Consider the following 23,377-nt stretch of genomic DNA (forward strand, 5'->3'; position numbering starts at 1 on the left):
CTTTCCAGAGGGAGTGAGTTCTAATGTTAGAACCAAAGTACAAGTAATAATTGGTAAATGGGCAAAGGAAACATCTACAAAGACCTAGAGATATGACAGCCAGACACAAGACCAACCGTAACATTTACAAGGCCCAGAGCAAGAGTACAAAGGAAGACTCATTTGCTGTATGACTAAATATTTAAAAGTCATAAACCAAGCTAACAAACTATTAAAGAAGTATGTTCTATCCTCCTACATAGACAAGTACACTTTATAATGACCTAGAAACTTCAGCTCAGTTTTATAAATCTGCAGCCAAACTAGTGACAATTGGAAAACACTGCAAAGCGTGAAGAAAAATTAAAAGCACCCAAATTCCATCACCAAGAGAAAATTCATTATTTTGATGTATTTCCCTCCAAAGTTTGTGTCTACATGTGTATATAATATTTTAAGAGACAAGACATCACATTATATACATGGATTCTGCCCTTTTAATATAAGCCCTTCCACTCTTATAGCTTATATAATACAACAAATTACCTTATTCAGTTACTCAATGTGTGTTTTAGAGCTGGCTTATCTTAAAAGTTCTCAGTGTGTAGTCAAGTGTGTTCTATAGACCCAGGAAGATCCCCAAGATCTTTTTCAGGAGGTTTATAAGGCTGAAACATTTTCATAATAATATATGTATTAATATTTAAATGAAACATTTGTATCAGTTTCCTACTGCTAATGTAACAAATTACCACAAACTTTGTGGTTTAAAACAATACTTTATTCTGTTATAGGTCTGAAAGTCAGAAGTCTAAAATCAAGGATCTGCTGAGCTATGTAGCTTCTGGAGGCACCATTAGTATAGACAATTATTTATGATATTCTGGAATTTTAGAGTATCCTGGGTAGATGGGTTGTATAGAAGGTTCCAGAAGTCATCAACATGTGTGCGTGTGTGTGCACCTGTGTGTGTATTTACTTTTAATTAATTTATTTATTTCGTTGAGGGTTTCGTATACATTAGATAACAACGACTTTAGAATTATCTTTTGGAATTGTAACAGAGCTATTTATTTATTTACATTCAGCTAGTCTTCCTTCAGAAACTGAAGGACCTAAACAAAGCCTAAGACTGAATAGAAAGCACTAGAATGCCTCTTAATGAAAAGTGAAGGTTGGGCATCTTTTCTGAAAATATTTTATACCTCCCCCAGAAGATTAAGCCCAATATACAATATATCCAAAGGGAAAAGAACACGGAAGAAAACAGAAATAGCTACCATACGCTGAGTTCTTACCATGAGCTACTTACTATGCTAACGATGCTATACACATTATTTATGTGCTAAGGTTTCCACATACACTTAGTTCTCAGAGCAATCATTTAGTGAGTACTACTGTTCTTCAAAGAGGGAAAAACAAAGGCATAGAGAGGCTAAGTGACTTGCAGAGACAGTAACTGGCAGAGCCAGGATGTAAACTCAGGTCTACAACCTAAAAGTCACTGAACATAACAGATTTTTATTCAACACGTATGCCAGAACATCAGTACTCTCCAGTGATTAACTATTTTTTTGGTATACTAAAAAGTCATAAAAGAATATTTAATAACCAACTGCTTGTCAACTTCCATGATGCCCAGATACTGAGCAGACACAGAAATAAATAAGCTCTTCCCTCTGACATCTACCCTAGCCCCTGAGAATAGATCATGGCTTCCACCTCTTGTAGGATGTTCCCCCTCCAACCACTGTTAACAGGACCACGCTAGCTATGCTGAAAGAAAGGATATCACTACCTTACCAAAGGACATTCACTGTCTCAGAACATAATACCTTTTCTTAATGCTGAGACTTCATGTATTATCTCTCCTTCTAGAACACTCTATGCAATTCTAAAAGGGTGTCAAAATAATATCCTTTTTCTTTTAAGTGTAACATCTAAAATCTGTACCACCCAATTTAACACTTAGTTGCTGTCAACTGTTGTTCCATATCTGGTACCTTCAACTAGACTAACCTCGAGGACAGAATCTACATGGAAAACAACAATGACTGCTTACCTTAGAATACTCCAATTTCAATGTTTTTATTTATTTATTATTTTTTTGAGACAGAGAGACAGAGTATGAGCAGGGGAGGGGCGGAGAGAGAGGGAGACACAGAATCCGAAGCAGGCTCCAGGCTCTGAGCTGTCAGCACAGAGCCTGACGCGGGGCTCGAACCCACGGACCGTGAGATCATGATCTGAGCTGAAGTTGGAGGCTTAACCGACTGAGCCACCCAGGCGCCCCAGTTTCTTCCTTGCTAACAGAATTTTTATTTTGTTTGGTTGGCAATGTGTCTACTTCCAAGGAACAAATTATGATTGCTCAAACCAGTCAGTAATCCCATTCCTCTTCATCAGTGATCGGTCTATATGTATTGGCATATGACCCAATTGCAGCCAGTGATATAAGAAGTCTACTGATAGAGTTCTAGGAACATTATCTTCTCTAATAAAAAAGAGAACATGGGGCGTCTGGGTGGCTCAGTCAGTTAAGCGTCCGACTTTGGCTCAGGTCATGATCTCACAGTTCGTGGGTTCGAGCCCCACATAGGGCTCTGTGGTGACAGTTCAGAGCCTGGTGCGTACTTCAGATTCTGTGTCTCCCTCTCTCTCTGCACCTACCCCGCTCTACCCTCCTTCCCTCCCTCTCTCTCTTTCTCTCAAATAATAAACATTAAAAAAAATTTTTTTTAATCTTTTTTTATACCTTCACCCCTTCCTTCTTACTTGGTACTCTCTTCTATTGAAAACTACAAATTTGGTACTCTCTCCTATTGAAAACTACAAATAAAGACATCATCAATACTTGATGATAATGTGGAAAGATGGAAAGAGTTAGGTCCTCCTAGGCCATTTTACTTCCCTGAGTTAATCCTCTATCCCACATAAAGGGGCCAAAAAGCTACTTAAATGTAGAAAAATGGGTATGCTATTAAATTTTACCTGATTTTCCAAATTACAAATATAGGTGTTTATCTGGCCTATAACTTCATAATTAAAATTAGGAAAAAACGCATTAGTGATGAAGACAGCAAATGATAAATAATAACAAAATACTGTATTTACTAAAAAAAAAAAAAAAAAAAAAAATCAAAGAACACCCAAAACAGCCAGAAAGCATACAGGTGCCAAAATTCTGGGAAAAAAAGTGAAAAAGGTAAACCCAACAGTCTCAACCACTTTTTGCCCTTGAGCCATTTCCTGATTTATAAGTATAGAGACTGAGAACTCCAACAGAAAATGAAAGTGAGGAGCTCTTGCCAGTCTTATGGGGTCAAGTAGACAAAATAGACAAAATTTGAAGTTCAGATTCACCAACGTGCCCTTGAACGTTCCAATATCCTGGAGAAAAGAGTCAGAACAGATCATTCTATAATACTTTTCCCCAAAAATATTTTTGTTCCTAGATTTTGTAAGCAAGAGGCTGAGAATCTAAGCAAAAAGTGGTTAAGAAACTAAAACGATTAGCCAAGCTGTCAGTAGTCTTAAAATGCCAGGGAGATAAAAACTAAATTTCGGCACCCACCAAAGAGAAGGAGTCTTGTAAACACACCAAGCTTTCCACTAAAATCCTCAAGGGCTATGCCCTAAAAATAAAGTAAGTCAAAATACAGACTAACTCACAAAAAGTCTGAAACCACACTGCTAATTCTCTTGATCTTTGATGAGATCAATGTAATTTGCTCCTAGTCTACCTGTGTGCCCAAAAAAAAATTAATTACACTATGGTGAAGATATCACCAGCAGCTATAATTTTATATATACAATATCTAGCATTCAATCAAAAATTACAAAGCACACCTGAAGCTAGAGCCAAAAGACTAGAAAAACAAGGGAAAAAACTGGCAATAGAAACAGACCCAAAGGTCTGTGTAGAATATTCAGATATGGACTTTAAACAAATGATTAATATGTTCCAAAAGAGAATAGAATTTTTCCCAGAGTACAGAAATCTATAAAAACTATCTAATGGAAATGCAGTGATTAAGAAATAACTGATATTCAAAACTTGATAGAAAACAATGAGATACCAACACATACCTGTTACAACAGCTAAAATCTAAACTATTGACAACACCAAATGGTGACATGTATGTGGAGCAACAGGAACTCTCTCATTCACTCCTGGTGGGAATACAAATGGTATAGCCACTTTATTTGTTTTTAATTTATATTTGTTAATGTTTTTATTTTTGAGAGAGAGACAGAGACAGAGCATGAGCAGTGGAGGGGCAGAGAGAGAAGGAGACACAGAATCCAAAGCAGCTCCAGGCTCTGAGCTGTCAGCACAGAGCCTGACACGGGGCTTAAACCCACGAACCGCAAGGTCATGATCTGAGTCAAAGTCAGATGCTTAATTGACTGAGCCACTCAGGCGCCCCTACAGCCACTTTAAAAGACAGTTTGGCAGCTTCTTACAAAACTAAATATACTCTTACCATATGATCTAGTTATTGTTTTGCTTGTATTCAAAAGAGCTGAAATATCTAAATGAAAAAGAAGATGTAAAGCAAAGAGTATAAAGAGATGCAAGGATCTCAGAGAAAAGATCTAACACATTAAATTGGAGTCCTGAAAGGAGAGGAGAGAGAGAATGGCAGTTACATTTGAGGACACACTGGTCAAAATTATCCAAAGATTAAAAAAAAAAAGGGGGGGGTGGGAAGAAAAATCAAGTCACAATTCAGGAGGCTCTAATAACCCCAGCCAGGATAAATACAAAGAAAACCACACTTAAGCAACTTTGGTTAAGCTTCTGAAAGACAAGAAGAAAAGCAACCAAAAGGGGAAAAGAATAAAAATGATAGCTGACCTTTCAAGAGAAATAAAAGAAGGCAAATGATACCAGAATTATATCTCTAAAGTGTTCAAAGAGGCTCAGTCAGTTAAGCTTCCAACTTCGGCTCAGGTCATGATCTCATGGTTCGTGAGTTGGAGCCCTGCATTGGGCTCTGTACTGACAGCTCAGAACCTGGAGCCTCCTTCAGATTCTGTGTCTCCCTCTCTCTCTGCCCTTCCGTCACTCACGCTCTGTCTCCCTCTGTCTCTCAAAAATAAATAAACATTAAAAATTTTAAGTGTTCAAAGAAAATGACTATACATCTGGAAATATATAACTACAAATATATCTTTTTTAAAAAAATTTTAACGTTTTATTTTATTATTGAGAGACAGAGGGAGACAGAGCATGAGCACGGGAGGGGCAGACAGATGGGGAGACACAGAATCTGAAGCAGGCTCCAGGCTCTGAGCCATCAGCAGAGTCCAATGCAGGGCTCGAACTCAAAAACCGCAAGATCATGACCTGAGCTGAAGTCGGACGCTTAACCGACTGAGCCTCCCAGGAGCCCCGAACCACAAATAAATCTTACAAAAATAAAGAGGAAACAAAAACTTTTGAAACACTGAGTAAATTTATCGCTAGGTTAGTAATGAAAGGAAATATCAATGAGAGTTCTTCAGGAAGAAAGATAACTAACCCAGACAGATATATGAAAATACAGTATAAAATGAAGAGCAATAGAAAAAGTGAAGACGTAGCTAAACTAAGTAGATACTGACATAAAACAATAAATAACATCTTGTGAAGTTTAAAATATACGAAGTGGGGGCGCCTGGGTGGATCAGTCGGTTAAGCATCCAACTGAGGCCCAGGTCATGATCTCGTGGTCTGTGAGTTCCAGCCCCGCGTTGGGCTCTGTGCTGACAGCTCAGAGCCTGGAGCCTGCTTGGGCTTCTGTGTCTCCCTCTCTTTCTGTCCCTCCCCCTCTCATACTCTGTCTGTCTCTCTCTCAAAAATAAATAAACATTAAAAAAATTGTTTTAAATAAAACAAAATATATGAAGAGGGGTGCCTGGGTGGTTCAGTCGGTTGAATGTCTGACTCGTGATTTCGGCTCTGTCATGATCTCACAGTTCAGTTACTGGGTTTGAACCCCATGCCGGCTCTGCACTGACAGCACACAGCCTGCTTGGGATTCTCTGTCTCCCTCTCTCTCCGCCCCTTCCCTGCTTGTTCTCTCAAAAATAAGTAAACAGAAAACAAATAAATAAAATATATGAAGAATTAAAATAGACAACAACAGAACAAAAAGTGGGAGGGGGATAAAATGAGGTAAAATACCCTAAGGTCCTTGCATTTTCCACAAAGTGGTAAAAGTACTAATTTATAGAACTAAAAAGTCAAGAGTGCATGTTATAATCTCTAGAGTAATGCACCAAACAATAATAAGACAGCATGTAACTAACAAAGTACTGGGAGGAACAGAAAGAAATAGAGAAAAAAGAACAACTATGACAAACAGAAAACAATAAAGACAACAGATTTGAACTCAAATATATCAGTGATTACATTAAGTTTGAGTAAACTATATGGACCACAAGTCAATAAAAGACCAATATGAAAAACAAAACTCATATATAAGCTGAGTTTTGGTATAAGAAGAGACAAGAATTTCAATGTAACGGAGTATAAAGTTCAAAAACAGACCTACAGAAACATACCCACTTGATAAAGATGTCACTGCAGTATACAGGAGAATGGAAGGTTTTTTCAATAAATGGTGCTGGATCAACTACTCATCCATATGGAAAAAATGAATCTAAACCTTTAACTTACATCATACATAAAAGTTGCAAGGTACATTATAAATCTAAATGTGAAAGACACAGAAAAAAAATAAAACTTCTAGAAGAATATCAGAGAATATATTCATGATCTTGAGGTATGGGAAGAGATTACAAAATAGATTACAAAAAGGACAAAGAATAAAGGAAAAGATTAACTGGATTTCTTTAGAATTTATGGCATCTTCATAAAAAGATTCCATTAAGAATGTGAAAAGGCAGGAGCACCTGGGTGGCTTGGTCGGTTAAGCGTCCGACTTCGGCTCAGGTCATGATCTCGCGGTCCGTGAGTTCAAGACCCGCGTCAGACTCTGTGCTGACAGCTCAGAGCCTGGAGCCTGTTTCGGATTCTGTGTCTCCCTCTCTCTCTGACCCTCCCCTGTTCATGCTCTGTCTCTCTCTGTCTCAAAAATAAATAAACGTTAAAAAAAAAAAATGTGAAAAGGCATACCAGAATGAGAGAGGACATTTGCAATATATATATCTGACAAAGGACTTTTTTTTTTAATTTTTTTTTTTAACGTTTATTTATTTTTGAGACAGGGAGAGACAGCATGAATGGGGGAGGGTCAGAGAGAGAGGGAGACACAGAATCCGAAACAGGCTCCAGGCTCTGAGCTGTCAGCAGAGCCCGACGCGGGGCTCGAACTCACAGACGGCAAGATCATGACCTGAGCTGAAGTCGGATGCCCAACCAACTGAGCCACCCAGGCGCCCCGCTGATAAAGGACTTTTAATCAGAATGCATAAAGCATTCATAAAATGGGCAAAAATATCAAACTGGCACTTTAAAAGAGGCAGTCTAAAAAACCCATAAACATGCAAAAATGTATTTAACTCATAAGCCTTCAGGGGCGCCTGGGTGGCTCAGTCGGTTGAGCATCCGACTTCGGCTCAGGTCATGGTCTCACAGTTGGTGAGTTCGAGCCCCGTGTCGGGCTCTCTGCTGACAGCTTGGAGCCTGGAGCCTGCTTTGGATTCTGCATCTCTCTCTCTCTCTCTCTGCCCCTCCCCTGCTCATGCTCTCTTTCTCTCTCAAAAATAAATAAACAGGGGTGCCTGGGTGGCTCAGTCGGTTAAGCATCCGACTTCGGCTCAGGTCATGATCTCGCGGTCCGTGAATTCGAGCCCCGCGTCGGGCTCTGTGCTGACAGCTCAGAGCCTGGAGCCTGTTTCGGATTCTGTGTCTCCCTCTCTCTGACCCTCCGCCGTTCATGCTCTGTCTCTGTCTCAAAAATAAATAAATGTTATGGGGCGCCTGGGTGGCGCAGTCGGTTAAGCGTCTGACTTCAGCCAGGTCACGATCTCGCGGTCCCGGAGTTCGAGCCCCGCATCAGGCTCTGGGCTGATGGCTCAGAGCCTGGAGCCTGTTTCCGATTCTGGGTCTCCCTCTCTCTCTGCCCCTCCCCCATTCATGCTCTGTCTCTCTCTGTCCCAAAAATAAATAAACGTTGAAAAAAAAAAATAAATAAATAAATAAATAAATAAATGTTAAATAAATAAATAAATAAATAACATTAAAAATTTTTAATTTTTTTAAATAAAAAAATAAACAAATAAACTCAAAAGCCTTCAGATAAATGTAAAATTAAGACCAAAATGTGAGAATACTGCACACACACTAAAATAGCCAATTTTCTTTTTTAACTGAGAATATCAAGTATTGGTGAAAATGTGGAACAACTAGAACTTTCACACACTGCTGGTAGAATGAATATGCTACAACTACTTCAGAACCACCTTTCACAGTATCTAGTAATACTGAAATCCACATACTCTGTCAACTAAGAGTTCCATTCCAAGGTATAAGTCCCAGAGAACTGTGTATATAATGTGCACTAAAATACAGGTAAATGAAAATTCATAAAAGCATTATTACTGAGAGCCAAAATCTGTAAGAAAAAAAACCCTTAAATGTCCACCAACAATATATGATGAACAGAACAAACTGCAGCATGTGTACACAATGATACTATGTGGCACTGAAAATAATCAATTACTGCTATATTCAGCAACATAGATGAATCTCAAAACATAAATTAATGATACCAGACACAAAAGAGTATAAACAGTATAATTCCATTTATATAAAATTAAATACCTGTAAAACTAATAGATAGAAGTCAAAATAATAGTCACCTATGAAACTGGAAGGAGGAACAAGGGAGAATTCTGAAGTGGTAATGTTTTATTTATTTTATTTATTTTGTTTGCGAGAGAGACAGAGAGAGAATGCAAGCAGAGGAGAGGAACAGAGGGAGAGAGAATATCTCAAACAGACTCTGTGCTCAGCACAGAGCCCGACCCAGGGATCAATCCCACAACGCTGGGATCATGACCTGAGCCGAAATTAAGAGTCAGCCACTTAACAGACTGAGCCACCCAGGCCTCAGTTATGTTTTATTTTTTAATGAGGGATAGTTATATGTGTATTCACTTTGTAAGATCTCCACGCTTATAATCTGATGATTGTTGTGATGGTTAATTTTACATGTCAACTTCACAGAGCTAAGGGATGCCTAGATAGCTGGTAAAACATTATTTTTATGTGCTCCTGTGAGAGTCTTTCCAGAAGAGATTGGTGTTTGATTCAGTAGACTTAAAAAAGGCACCCTACAATCCAAGTGGGCATCATGCAATCAGTTGAGAATGTGAATAGAACAAAAAGGCAGAGGAAAGGTGATAGTGGTCATTGCTTGACATGGGACATCTATCTTCTGCCTTTGGACATTAACATTTCTGGATGTGGGGCCTTGGTACACACCATTGGCTACCCTGGTTCTCAGGCCTCTGGGTTTAGACTAGAAATACACCAGCTTTCCTGGGCTTCCAATTTGCAGATGACAGATTGTAGAACTCAGCCTCCACAAACACGAGAGGCAATCCTTCATAATAAATCGCTTTCTGGGTGTCTATCCTATTAGGTTCTATTTCCCTGAGGATTCCAATTACAGTTGCATACATCTCCATATTATGTTACATTTAAATTTTTAAGTTTACCCATATACAAGGTTTTCTTTTGGGGATAATGAAAATGTTTTGGAACTAGATAAAAGTGGTAATTGCACAACACTGTGAATGTGTTAAATGCCAATGAACTGAATACTTTTTTTAAGTTTATTTATTTGAAAGAGAGAGAGAGAGTGTGCAAGCAGGGGAAGGACAGAGAGAGAGGAGAGAAAGAATCCCACGCAGGCTCCACACTCTCAGCTCGGAGCCAGACATAGGGCTTGAACTCACAAACTGAGATCATGACGTGAGCTGAAACCAAGCATCGGACACTTAAATGAGCCATCCATCCGCCTCTGAAAGCTTTAAAATGGTTACGTTATATGAACGAACTCAATTAAAAAATAAAAAAAGCTACCCAAAAACTCAACCTCAATAAAATAATGTATATATTTATTAGTGGACATTACTGCAAACATTAAAAGTTATAATGACAAACTTACCAACTGCTGTGTCACCATCTAACAAATTGTCATCTTCAGAAGTTTGAAAGTCCATAATAACACCTACTCCATCTAAAAGCTCCTCATCACTACTTGCACTTGTTATACTGTTGTAGCTGTTTCTATAGTATCCTCTATGGAACAGCTGCTCAGACTCCATTTAGCTCTCTGATTATCTGAAAAAAGATGAAAAAGTAGTTTTAACATTTTCCCAGCGTATTATAAAAATCACCTAGTTTAACATAACAAAAAGAAACTTCTGATCTCTGTATTAAAAAAATACTAAGTTCATTCACTGTAACAATAGCTCACTCTACTAAGTCTTTTGGGATGATTTATTAATTCTATTCTCACTATGCAGCTACAAAAAAGAACAAAGAATTTCTTCATGTAGTGATACAAAACAAACTGCAAGATCAGTTGTTAAGTTAAAAAATTACAAAGAAGTGTTTTAGGTATACCACAATATATATGGGGGGGCAGTTATCCAAAAAAAGCAGGGGAGAGGGTATGGGGAAGAGGAAGAAAAACAGTACATAATGGCTTGTGGAAATATAGATGATCACTGGAGCGATTTCCAAGAAAAGTTGCCTACAGGAGAAAGGAACAAAATGGCTAAAGTACCAGGTCTAAAAGGCAAATTCTTTGTCTCTTTTGAGTATTTTACTAAATCCAAGTACTAATTTTAAAATGGTGTAATTTGGGGCACCTGGGTGGCTCAGTCAGTTAAGCGTCTGACCTTGGCTCAGGTCACGATCTGATGGTTCATGAGTTTGAGCCCTGCATCAGGCTCTCTGCTGTCAGCACAAAGCCCTGTTTAGATCCTCTGTCCCCCCTGCTCTCTGCCCCTTTCCTGCTCATGCTGATGAATACCTGTGCACTCTCTTGCTCTCAAAAAAAATAAATAAATAAAAAAAAAATAAAAAAAAAATGCTGTAATTGTTTTTAATGTTTATTTTGAGAGAGACAGATAGACAGAGTGTGAGTGGGGAAGGGACAGAGAGAGAGGGAAATACAGAATCTGAAACAGGCTCCAGGCTCTGAGCTGTCAGCACAGAGACCAATGCAGGGCTCGAACTCATGAACCATGAGATCACAACCTGAGCCAAAGTCGGATGCTTAACTGACTGAGCCACCCAGGTGCCCCTAAAATGCTGTAATTTAAATTTTTTTAATATTAATTTCATTCTCCTTTCATTATTTTATTTTTTAATGTTTTTATTTTTAATTTTCGGGAGAGAGAGACACACAGCGTAAGTGGGTTAGGGGCAGACAGAGGAAATATGGAATCTGAAGCCCGTTCCAGGCTCTGAGCCGTCAGCTAGAGCCCAATGTGGGGCTTGAACTCGTGAACTGCAAGATCATGACCTTAGCTGAAGTCGTTCACTCAACCAACTGAGCCATCCAGGCACCCCCTCCTTTCATCATTTTCAAATTTAAATCACAATTTTCATTTTTTCAAAGCAGATAATACTAAACATACTTATGTTTTCATTGTTCTTACTCTAAAAACAGTACTGCTCTTAAGTTGTTTGATTTTTAAAATACATCTACTTACTTGCTCAATATCTAAATGGAGAGTGCAAAACATTACCAATAAACTTGAAAGGTTCATGTGTGGGACTTGAATGATACAGTCATAAAAGCAGTCAAACCAGTAAGCCTTGTAAAACAAGAACTTAATAGGTATGTCGTAATAAGTACATATGAAAATAAAAGATAATGGCACTAAGCATACTCCAATCCTAGTGCTGAATTCTTTCTTTTTTTTAGGTAGGCTCCAAGAGTCACATGCTCTACTAAATGAGCCACCCAGGTGCCCCTTTAGTGTTGAATTTTAATACTGAAGACTTGAAGTGTTTTAAGACAATCTCTTGTCCTCAGTAAACCGTCCTTCTGCACAGGGAAAAATAAACTCAAAGAGCTATAACAATTAAAATCATTTGTAGAGATTGTACACTTCTTTTGAGAAAAATAAAACATTGCTAAAAAACTATTTTTAACAGATTTGTAAGTTTCCTAACTTCAAGACTACTTTAGAGAGGGTGAAGTTTTGAGAACTCCTTGAGAGCATGTCTCTATTCTCAGCATCTGGCATAGTCATTGGTACATAATATATAAATAATAAATATAAAATGTCAAATTGTTTATTCAGTCAATGAGGTAAAAAAGGTAAAAAACTGAAATGTATTCAGTTTTCAATAAACAAATGCTCTCTACAACAGTACTAATCTGGCCCTGGGAGAATAACCAAAGATTTAGCACATGGATTACAAAGAAAACTTGCATAGTTATTGCTTTGCAACTTCATTAATGTTTTATAGTTATCTCTACCAAAGACAGCCTGTTATAACTTACTGAGATTTGTGTGTACTAATTAAAGCAAGAGTTTTATACCTAAGGTAAATGTTGGAATAGTTTGAAAATAACTATTCATGAGAAGAACTTTGCAGGGTCCATAAGGCAATCAAATTAAATATTGTGGCTCTTGAGTAAATAGCCAAAAGCCTTTTAAAAAAATAAGCATGAATCATTTTAATCTTGATGTATCAAAGCCTGTATGCTAAGATTTTGGAATGAATACAAACATTCTGTTCATTACTTCTTTACCTCATGATCAGACTAGAAGGGCTTAAGACATGTGATAACACACATCAATGAACGTTAGTTAGAGGCTACATATCACTAAGAAATCCCTAAAATAATTAAACATTTCTGTGTACTGGGACCTCAATCAGCAATTCCAAGGTATCTCCTTCATTTCCGTAAAAGTCCTCAAAAACCAGTAAGTGATAACTGGAAACTTAACACTTACAAAATGCTTAAAAAACTTATTTTCGCTAATACCTCTGAGACATCTAGCCTCTACACCTTTCTTTATAACAAGAGTGTCTAAAATTCTGTAGTAGTTGGGGTTCCTGGGTGGCTCAGTCGGTTGGATGTCTGACTTCGGCTCAGGTCATGATCTCATGGTTTGCGAGTTCGAGCCCCACGTCGGGCTCTGTGCTGACAGCTCAGAGCATGGAACCTGCTTTGGATTCTATGTCTCCCTCTCTCTCTGCTCCTATCCCACTCACGCTTTGTCTCTCTCTGTCTCAAAAGTAAATAAAACATTAAAAAAAATTTTTTTTAAATAAAATTCTGTAGTAGCATAAAGGAAACACACAGAAGAAATCTGGATACCAAGGATATCCAGATGATTTTTAAGTTCTAAACCCAACTCCCAGGCTTGCCTACCAAAGGCTGTTAAACCACAATATGGCAGCTGAAATTCTGCATATTTAAACAAATGAAAACAATACTACAAAGTGATCTTGTCCTTTTTAATTGTCAAAAAATACATTTAAAGTCATTTCAAAACATAATAGACAAACAGTGGTCTGTGAATATATTCTTGCAGTTATGAGGACTGGAGATAACCTATGAAAATCTCCAGGGATAAAGCCTGGTGTATTGCAGTAAATTCCTAAATGATCTATGTACAATCACCTTGACCACTCTAATCTGATCTCCATACTATAGCCATCATGGTCTTTTCTGAAAGCAAGTCTGATCAGTAATCTCTCCATACTCCATGGATTAAAGCCTCAGTCACTTCTCACCAACTTTAGCAGACAAACTCTTAAACCTAGCAGACAAAAGCCCTGCAGCCTGGCCTCTGCCTAGTTCTCTAGCTTCACTTTGAAGCATGTACTTCTTGCAGTCCTCTAGATTGACTGATCTTCCTCAGTCCTAACTAGGCTGTTTCCTGTCTTACAGCTTCCTCAGCTTGAACATACCCTTTTCTCCCCACCTAATTAACTTTCCTGCTCATTCTTCACATCTATTTAACAAACTCTTAAATAGGGGCACCTGAGTGGCTCAGTCTGTTAGGTGTCGGACTTTCAATTTCAGCTCAGGTCATGATCTCACCATTTATGGGTTCAAGCCCCATATCAGGCTCTGCACTGGCAGTATGGAGTCTGCTTGGGATTCTCTGTCTCCCTCTCTCTCTGCCCCTCCCTCACCTGTGCATGTGAGCACACTTTCTCACAAATAAACATTAAAAAAAAAAACTTTTTTTAAAGTTTATTTATCTTGAGAGAGAAAGAGACAGTGCTAGTGGGGGAGGGGCAGAGGGAAAGGGAGAAAAAGAATCCCAAGCAGGCTCCGTGCTGCCAGCACAGAGCCTGACATACGGCTCAAACCCACAAAACCATGAGATCATGACCTAAGCTGAAACCAAGAGCCACATGCTTAACCAGCTGAGTCACCCAGGCACCCTCCCCCCACCCCCCCCAAAAAACCTCTTAAACAGTTTATTACATGTTCAGCATTAACCTTAACATGACAAAAATTAACTTGTTTATACTTGTATTAAATATAATCACCCTAAAGGTTAGGTACTATTATTTTCCTCATTTAACAGATGAGGAAACTGAGGCACAGAGTTTAAATAACTTACCCAAAGTCATGCAACTAATAAGGAAAGCCTCTCTGACCTACTTACTACCTGGGCAAATCTCCCTAAACTAGGTCAAATTTTCACTGTTAGCTCTTAATTCTCTCCTTTATAGCATTTACTACAGTTGTAATATTATACTTATTTACATGATTATTTAGTTAATGTCTGTCTTCCCAACTAGAATATATCGTGAGATCTGGCACAGTGTCCATTTCTGTTCAATATTCCATAATCGGTGGTCATTAGCATCGTACCTAACACATATTAAGTGTTCAGTATTTTTTTATTCAACTTTTTGAAATAATTCTGATTTCACATGCAGTTGTAAAATATCATACAGAGATATCTTGTGTACCCTTTACTCAGTTTCTGCTAATGGTAACATCTTGCAAAACTACAGAAAATCACAACCCAAATACTGACATTGATGGTACAATCAAGATACAGAACATGTTGGGGCACCTAGATGGCTTAATCAGATGGGCGTCCAACTCTTGATTTTGGATCAGGTCATGATCTCAGTATAATTCTCTAGAGATTCATCTAGGTTGCTCTATGTATCAATAGTTCTTTCCTTTTGATTGCTGAGTAGTAGTCCATGGTATGGATGTACCATAACTTAACCATTCACCCATTGAAGAATATCTGGCTTTTTTCTAGGTTTTGGGTATTATGAATAAAGCTGCTATAAATATCCATGTACAGGTTTTTGTATGCAGTCAAGTCTTCATTTCTCTGGGATAAAACTCAAGGAGTGCATTAATTGGGTCATATGGTAACTGCATGTTTAGTTTTTTAAGGAACTGCCAGTTTTACATTCCCACCAACAATAAATACATGGGTGATCCAGTTTCTTCACATCCTTACCCGAACTTCCCGTTGTCACCAATTTTAATTTTAGCCATTCCGATAGGTGTGTAGTGATATCTCACTGCGGTTTGTTTGCATTTCCCTGGTAGCTAATCATATTGAACATCTTTTTTGTACTTCTTTGCTATCTGCCTATCCTCTTTAGTGGAATGACAGTTCATGTATTTTGCCCATATTCTAATTGGATTGCTTTTCTACTGCTGAGTTTTATACTTTAGTATATTCTAGATACCAGTCCTTTGTCAGATATGTTGTTTGCAAACATTTTCTCACACTCTATAGCTTGACTTTTTTCTTAAGTACTTTTTAAGTACTCTCTACGCCCGATGTGGGGCTCAAACTCACAACCCTGAAACCAAGAGTCACATACTCCACTGACTAAGCTAGCTGGGTGCCTGTGATTTTCTTCCTTTTAACAGGGTCTATCACTGAGCAAAATATTTAATTTTGATGAAGTTGAATTCATAAATTTTTCCTTTATTGATTATGCTTTTGGTGTCATCTAAGAAATCTACCCCCCAAATATTTTCTTCTAAATTTTTTTTTCTTTTCTTTTCTTATTTTTTTTTTTTTCTGAGAAACAGAGAGCATGAAACCAGGGGAGGGACAGGGGAAGAGGGAGAGAGAATTTTAAGCAGGCTCCACACCCGACACAGAGCCTGACTTGGGGCTCAATCTCATGACAGTAAGATCATGACCTGAGCCAAAATCAAGAATCAGATGCTTAACTGACTGTGCCACCCAGGCATCCCTATATTTTTAAAGTTTAACATTTTACATGTAAGTCCATGATCCATTTTGTGTGACTTTTTGTATAAGGTGTTAAGACATAGGTTGAAGTTCTTCGTTTTTTGGGTTTTCTTTTTTTTTTTTTTTTTTTTTGTGGATGTTTGCATGTCCAATTGTTCCAGCAGTATTTGCTGAAAAAAGCTATCTTTCACTGATTTGTTTTTATTTTCTTTTGCCTTTGTCAAAAATTAGTCGGGTATATTCGTGTGCATCTATTTCAGAGTTCTGTGTTCTGTTCCACTGATCTATATGTCTATACCTTCAGCAATACCACACAGTCTTGCTTACTCTAGCTCTGAAATAAGCTGGAAATTGGATAGATTAATTTCTCACACTTTATTCTTATTTTTCAAAATTACTTTAGCTATTCTAGTTACTTTACCTTTCCATATAAACTAAAAAAAATTTTTTTTACATTTATTTCTTTTTGAGAAACAGAGTGAGACAAAGCATGAGCGGGGGAGGGGCAGAGAGAGGAGACACAGAATCTGAAGCAGGCTCCAGGCTCTGAGCAAGCGGTCAGCACAGAGCCTGATGCGGGGCTCGAACCCATGAACTGTGAGATCATGACCTGAGCCGAAGTCAAACGCTCACCCCACTGAGCCACCCAGGTGCCCCTACCTTTCCATATAAATTTTATAATCTTATCTATATCTACAAAATCTTGATGGGTCAATTAACACTTATGAGTAAATAACAAATACTTCTCTATTTGGATGGTACATCTCTATTTGGATATTATGCAAACTCTAATTCAACGAAACTGAATATTTGTCCCAAACTTGCTTGTTCTCCTACATTCCCTATCTCAGTTGTCATCTCCCTTGTAGCCAAAATTAGTTTTCAGAGTCACTTGTTAATGTATTTGACAACCATTTACTCAGTACCCATCATGTACCAGGCACAAGACAGGTGCTGGGGTAATGAGTAAAATATGGTCCCTATTCCCAAAGCAGTGAAGGCAAAAGACATACAAATAACTACAGTATGGTATGATAAATATCACAGGAAAGGTATATAGAAGGCATTCGATAACACTGAAAAGGAATAAGCATGCTACCTGGAAAAGTCTTAAAAGTGAACATTTTTTAAATTATTTAAAAGAATTTTTTAACGTTTACTTATTTTTTAAGAGACAGAGAGAGACAGACAATATGTGGGGGAGGGGCAGAGAGAGAGGGAGATACAGAATCCAAACCAGGCTCCAGGCTCTGAGCTGTCAGCACAGAGCCCGACATGGTGCTCAAACCCACAAACTGTGAGATCATGACCCGAGCTGAAGTCGGATGCTTCACCGACTGAGCCACCCCAGGCATCCTTAAAAGTGAACATTTAATAAAGGGAATGTTTAAGCTGAGTACTTGAAGGATTAGGATGAGTGAACTGGGCTAACGATGAGGTGAAAGTCAATACAAGCAAAACAAACAACAACAAAAAACAAAAAAACAAAAAAAATACATGCAAAAACACAGCAGCATAATAATAAAAACTGCTTAGGTAGCTTAAATAAGAGGTAAGGGACTGGAGAGTAGCTGGAGAGGTGGACATAGGCCAGATCAGAAAGGGAGGAGCTCATATGCTGTGCTAAGGAACTTAATTACTCATTTATACACAAGAGAAACCATTAAGAGTTTTAAAAGATAAACCACATGACCAAATACGAATTTTAGCAAGGCAACAGTAGCAGCAGTATGCAAGACAGATTAGAAGAGCAAAACGCTGAAAGAGGAGTTAGGTAACCCTAATTCCAGTAGAACCCTGGATAATCCTAAATATGAGATACTGAAGGCATAATTAACCTAAGACATCACAATATGGAGTGAAAAGAATTCTGAAAAATATTTAAGAGGATGCGGTAAATAATAAACTGTGGGGAACGGTGAAGAAATCTAAGAGATGTGCTAGGTTTCTGACTTGACTAACTGATTCAAAACAGCTGGAAGAACAAATTTCATTCTTCTACATCTTATGGGACTCAAGATCAGAGTGTTCTTTCCAACTATAGAATTAGATATGTAAGCTTTAAGTCCTATTCAAGGCCACACTACAATGAGGGGAGTGGTTCCCTTCATTCAGTGCACCAATCTAGCACCCAAACTGCAAACACTAAGTAGTATGCCACCTGAATTGGGGGGTGGGAAGAACTAGGAAGACTGCAAATTCGTGGTAAGGGACCCACAGCCTGAAGTAGTTACACCAATTTTCCATAGCTCCCAGTCAAGTTTTACCTCTCTCAGAAAGGAGACTGGGTAGGGCTAAGGATCATGGCTAAGTTTCAAAGGTGTATCAGTCAGCTACCTGGCTGGCTAGTAAGCTAAATAGACAAGTAGGTACAATATCACTGAAAAAAGAATGGAAATCCCAAATATTAGCAACTAGAGAGATGGACAAAAGTTTCACAAGCATAATAGCAGAGGTAAAACGCTGATTGATGTAAGCCATTTGTGTGTAAGGAGCATTTTCATATAAATACTTTAGGCATCTTATATAAATATCATAACTGTATAAATATTTTAACTGTATTTTTAAGTACTGGTCAAAAATCAAAATGTGACAATGAATTTCAACATAATCACTCATTCATTTACTAATGTTTACAGAATACCTACTAATGTATCAGACATTGTAAAAAAAAAAATAGACAATTTTTATTGATTAATGGCATATTTGTATAGGCCTTACAGCTTTCAGTAAAGTTCAGCATAAATTGCATTATACACTGTCCTTGAGAGCAATGCTGAAATACTTTCCTATAAAGTAATGTATACAATAAAAGGCAATTTATGACAGATATCACAGAAAACAGCAGTAGTGTTATAAGAGCTTGGAAAAAAGAGCTCATCTCAGTGTAACTGAGGTGAGAAGCCTCCTTTGGAAGAGACACAACTGACTTCAACCTTAAAAGACAAGTGGGATTTTATGGGGCAGAGATGGGAGAAGAAGTTAACTGAAGCAAAACTACTGACACGAATCATGCTATGGAGCCAAAAAGGGAACTAAAATATTTGAAGATGAGTATGCATACAGAATACAAGTCCAGTAAAAGATTTCATGGTCAAATAAGTTTGGATAATAAAGCATACCCCATTCTAGAATTGTAATGGCTAACAGCATATGGCTCTTGAGAAAACCTGGAGTAAACACTAAATCTGTGAAAAGCTTCTCAAATTTATTTTACCAAAGAATGACCCCTCCACCCCATATAACATCATAAAACTTAGGTCAGAACATCACAGAATTTATTCTGATACGTATTGTTACCACATACAAGATATGACAACAATGAAACTGATTTCTCCCCAAAGCAATATTACTTGCTATTTTCTCTACTATTAAGTTAGCTGCATGTCCAAACTGCTGTGCTTGCATTTTTCTTCAAAAGAAGTATTAAATGAATAACCTGCTAAAGGAAGTAGACACTCTGAAGTTTCCTAGATTCATAAAAATTTTTAGTCATTCAAAAGTTAAATACTAGATGATTTTAAAAGTAAAAACACAAATATAAGGCTTAGACTATAAGAAAAAAAGAAAGGTAAACAATAATCCAACAAAAAGATGCTGTGGAAGACTAAATAATTTTCATGATTTTACAGGACAGAAACTGTTCAACTACTCAAAAGGGCAAAAAATATTAACTGGCTGCAGTCAAAGTTGCAGATCAAATCTCTCTGTATTTCAGCAATACAAATGGGCAGTTTCTCAACGTGTTGGTCCTACATTTTGTACTTTAACTGAAGAACATTCATTTTTAAAAATAAAAATAAATCACAGCTACAATATATATACACGTGTGAATGTGCATATGAAAAACACACAAAAAGAGTTCATTATAATAGAATTAAAGTTGCAAAAATTTATTTCCCAGAGTTTCTGTAATTTCACATTACTTTTATAATTGAAAAATAAATGAACCTATGGTGCCGTATCTCTCATCCTAACTTTTCTTCTGGCATTTTGACTAGTCTTACCTGAAACACAGTGCAGCCATTGAGAGCAAGAGCTCTGAGATCATGCCAGTTGTGACACTTAACTGAGACCTTGGGCAAGTTAAATAACTGTTCTATTCCTCACTTTCCATTATCTGTATAATGGAAAAACAAAGTACCTACTTCATGGGGTTGGTGTCATAATTGAGATAATCCACAAAAAAACACTTAGGAATGAATCTGAACCACAGAATTCACTCAATAAATATTAACACTTGTTATATCATATTATATGTTTTAGATCACTGCTGTCGAGTCTGACTAGAAACTTAGATGAAGGTTCTACAAAGCAGTGAGAGTGGCCAAATGCCACAGGATACTGCTTTGATATCTGACCCACCACAGAGATCAAATCTGGCTTCCTGAGTGGTCTGAAAATTATTACCAACATGTCACACAACAGGAAATTGAAAGCCTATCACCAACATGACCTGGAAAATAGCCAATTTATTAATATAAAACCATAACCTCAGCAATTCTGTTCCCCTGAACTGTATATACCCGTTACCAAGTTGGATTTTTTCATTTGTAATGAACTTTGTATGACTGAAATCACATGCTTAAAACACAATTTCCAAGATGTAAGTACTATACATTTCTATTGACCTCTTAAAATAATTTGACCCATTTTCCAAGCAAACAATCAGTCTTCGAAGAGTATGGGAAGTAGGGTGTGGGAGGGGGGATGCCATGGATTCTGCCAACAGTGACTGCTCCTATCAACCAGAGGTCATTAAAACATACTCGGTCTGCTAAATATCTGTAGGTCACACACCTGGTTTTTAAGTCATACTATGTAACAACAGTCAGCAGCAGCACCTTTTAAGATGAAAATCAACAATACATACACTAGCATTTTAACTCCTATGTGTAACTCTCAAGCTACACAGTATTTTCTAGTGACTCACAAAGGCATGTAAAATTGACTGACATCAGTTAGATTATTTTCATACCGACCTCAAGAAAAGAATCTTGTAAATTAAACTGTTTAGAGATGAAAAGCAAAGCATTTCTGAAAAGATTCAACAATCGATGACAAAAGCCACAATGATGCTGCAATAACTAAATCGCATGGCTCAAAAAAGTTTATAGTATAGTCTGCAGAACTGAAGTTTTGAATTACCAAAAAAAGAAAAGGGTGATTCAATTCTCATAAACAAGGGCTTTTTTTTTAATCCAAAAGAAACAGAAATCTCAGAAATCTTAAACGTAAGCATAATGTATAGGTAATTTTCTATGTGCTCTAGTTTAACGTGCTATACAAATAAAGTGTATATTATATGCAAAATTGAGATTCTAAGGTAGTTTCTGATCCAAGTTTAATATCAAAATACAAATGTTATATATACACACAAACTATGTCTTGATATACACATAAATTTAGACCAAAGATAAAAAAACTGAGTATTAACTTTAAATGTGGGCAATTTTAGAGCAAGCAAAACCCAATCTCTGAGTTCAATATTAATCTTTTCCTGGAACCTACTTCCACTCTATTCAAAGGTCCTTCGACGGTTCCCAAAGGAAACCGGCGAAATCTTATAGAATGTCCGAGGGAATATACCTAATCAGGGAAGGGTTAACATCATGTAGGGTTCTGTTATAAGATAAACCAAGATGACAGCCCTGGCATCACAGTTGACCCAAAATCCGTGAACATAACAGCTAACAAATCTTCACTCATACAATGCAACTCACCTTGCAGCTCAGAGGCATAGCAAAATCGGTGGCTGTTTTTTGCGCTGCCTTTGGATTCTGCATCTGTTTCAAACCTAAAAACCTAGCTACCCTGGGAGCTCCACCTGAAGAAAGCTTCACACACAACGAAAACTATTGCGATTTAAACGATACCTTGGGTTTTCTACCGAAGAGGTTACGGAAATTTTGCCAGGTAGGACCTTTTTTTTTGTCCTCTCCAAACACGGGAGCAGCATTAAGTTAAATCCGCTTCCTTTGGAGGGCCCTAAAGTCAATTGCTTCCACCTAAAATTAAAAATAAAAATCTCCAACCTCACTTTCCTCTTAAAAGACTAAAACTGAATCCATGTTCCAACTCGCAAATGAAGTAGAATGCCTTTCAGCCCACCACACCCTCCTGCCTCATTACGCAGCCCAACTCCCCGGCCGCAGGCGAACTGGCACTGTAAAAAGGGGCTGGGGTTCCGGACCACACCGGCCCCAAGCCACGGAAGGGGAAGGGAAACAGCAGGAGTCAGGAGCCCGACAGGTGCGTCTACGCGTGACGTCACCGCGTTGACGTGAACGGCCGCTCAGCGTCCGGCCGCCGAATACCTCCTCCACCGGCCGCGGTTGGAGGCGCGTCGGCACCCATTGGGCAATGTGGAAACGGTGGGCGGGCCGGAGCTGGGGCGGCAGGAGGAGGAGCAAAGCGAGCTAGCCAGCCCTGAGGGGCCGCGCTGGGTGTGAAACCCTTCCCTGGCGATTAGCTCACGTCACTCACGCTTTGCTATTTGCCCCTCTGGTGACCTCGCGAAAGGACAGGAGGTGGCCGCCTTGGGGGAAGCATTCTCAGAAGGCCGCAGGCGCGCGCTGTACCCAGCATCCTCGGAAGCTCCCAATTCCACGCCGGCAGAAGACCCGGAGCAGCGCGTGAAATCCCGGCAAGCTTCGGCGCCAAAAGCGAAAGGCAAAAGCAGCCATCCGCGAGCTCTACTTCCTAAAACAGAACGAGAGAAATGGCCTTAAGCACCAAATGTTGCCGGTGTTTCTAGGTCGGAAGCAGGGAAAGCAGCGGCCTTACCTCGCCTTATATGTCGTGGTGGAGGGACGGGGCAGGGGGGAGGGTTATATGCCTGATAAACATGCAGAGAAAACTGATAACCCGAATTTAGCCGTTACGCAGTTTCAAAAATAATGCTTGGAAATAAAGTATTTTGGAGAAAATGGGTAATCCGATTTCAATTTCTACACGGTCGAATTGAATGTATTTTAGTTTGGCAAGTGTTTATTAAAGTAACGTGTACCAGCCAAAATTCAGTAAACCTGACACCTGGGCTCAAGGGGTTTATATTACGGTGCAGTAAAGAATGACTGCTCAGGAAAAGGAGCACCCTTCTGAGAGAGTAATGTGGAAAGAAATCTTTACAGAAGAGTTGATACCTGGATTTTGAAAAAAAAAAAAAAAAAGTTGAGGGACAGGAGTTGGGGTGGGGAAAACAAAC

General features: G+C 38.4%; 1 protein-coding gene across 2 annotated transcripts in view; it reads right to left on the bottom strand.

The window, feature by feature from the left end:
* The window catches only part of CLCN3 (chloride voltage-gated channel 3), a 97,330-nt gene extending 74,903 nt beyond the window's left edge, over positions 1-22,427 (bottom strand). For both annotated transcript variants that reach the window (XM_043565778.1, XM_043565759.1), the window contains exons 1-2: positions 21,894-22,427; positions 10,107-10,282 (exon numbers count right to left, since the gene is read on the bottom strand). In XM_043565778.1, coding sequence (XP_043421713.1) covers positions 10,107-10,266 — 160 coding nt within the window. In that variant the 5' untranslated portion in view covers positions 10,267-10,282; positions 21,894-22,427. The remainder of the gene's footprint in view (positions 1-10,106; positions 10,283-21,893) is intronic.
* Positions 22,428-23,377: the final 950 nt, after the last annotated feature.

The sequence above is a fragment of the Prionailurus bengalensis genome, chromosome B1, assembly GCF_016509475.1.
Source record: "Prionailurus bengalensis isolate Pbe53 chromosome B1, Fcat_Pben_1.1_paternal_pri, whole genome shotgun sequence".
NCBI lineage: Eukaryota > Metazoa > Chordata > Mammalia > Carnivora > Felidae > Prionailurus > Prionailurus bengalensis.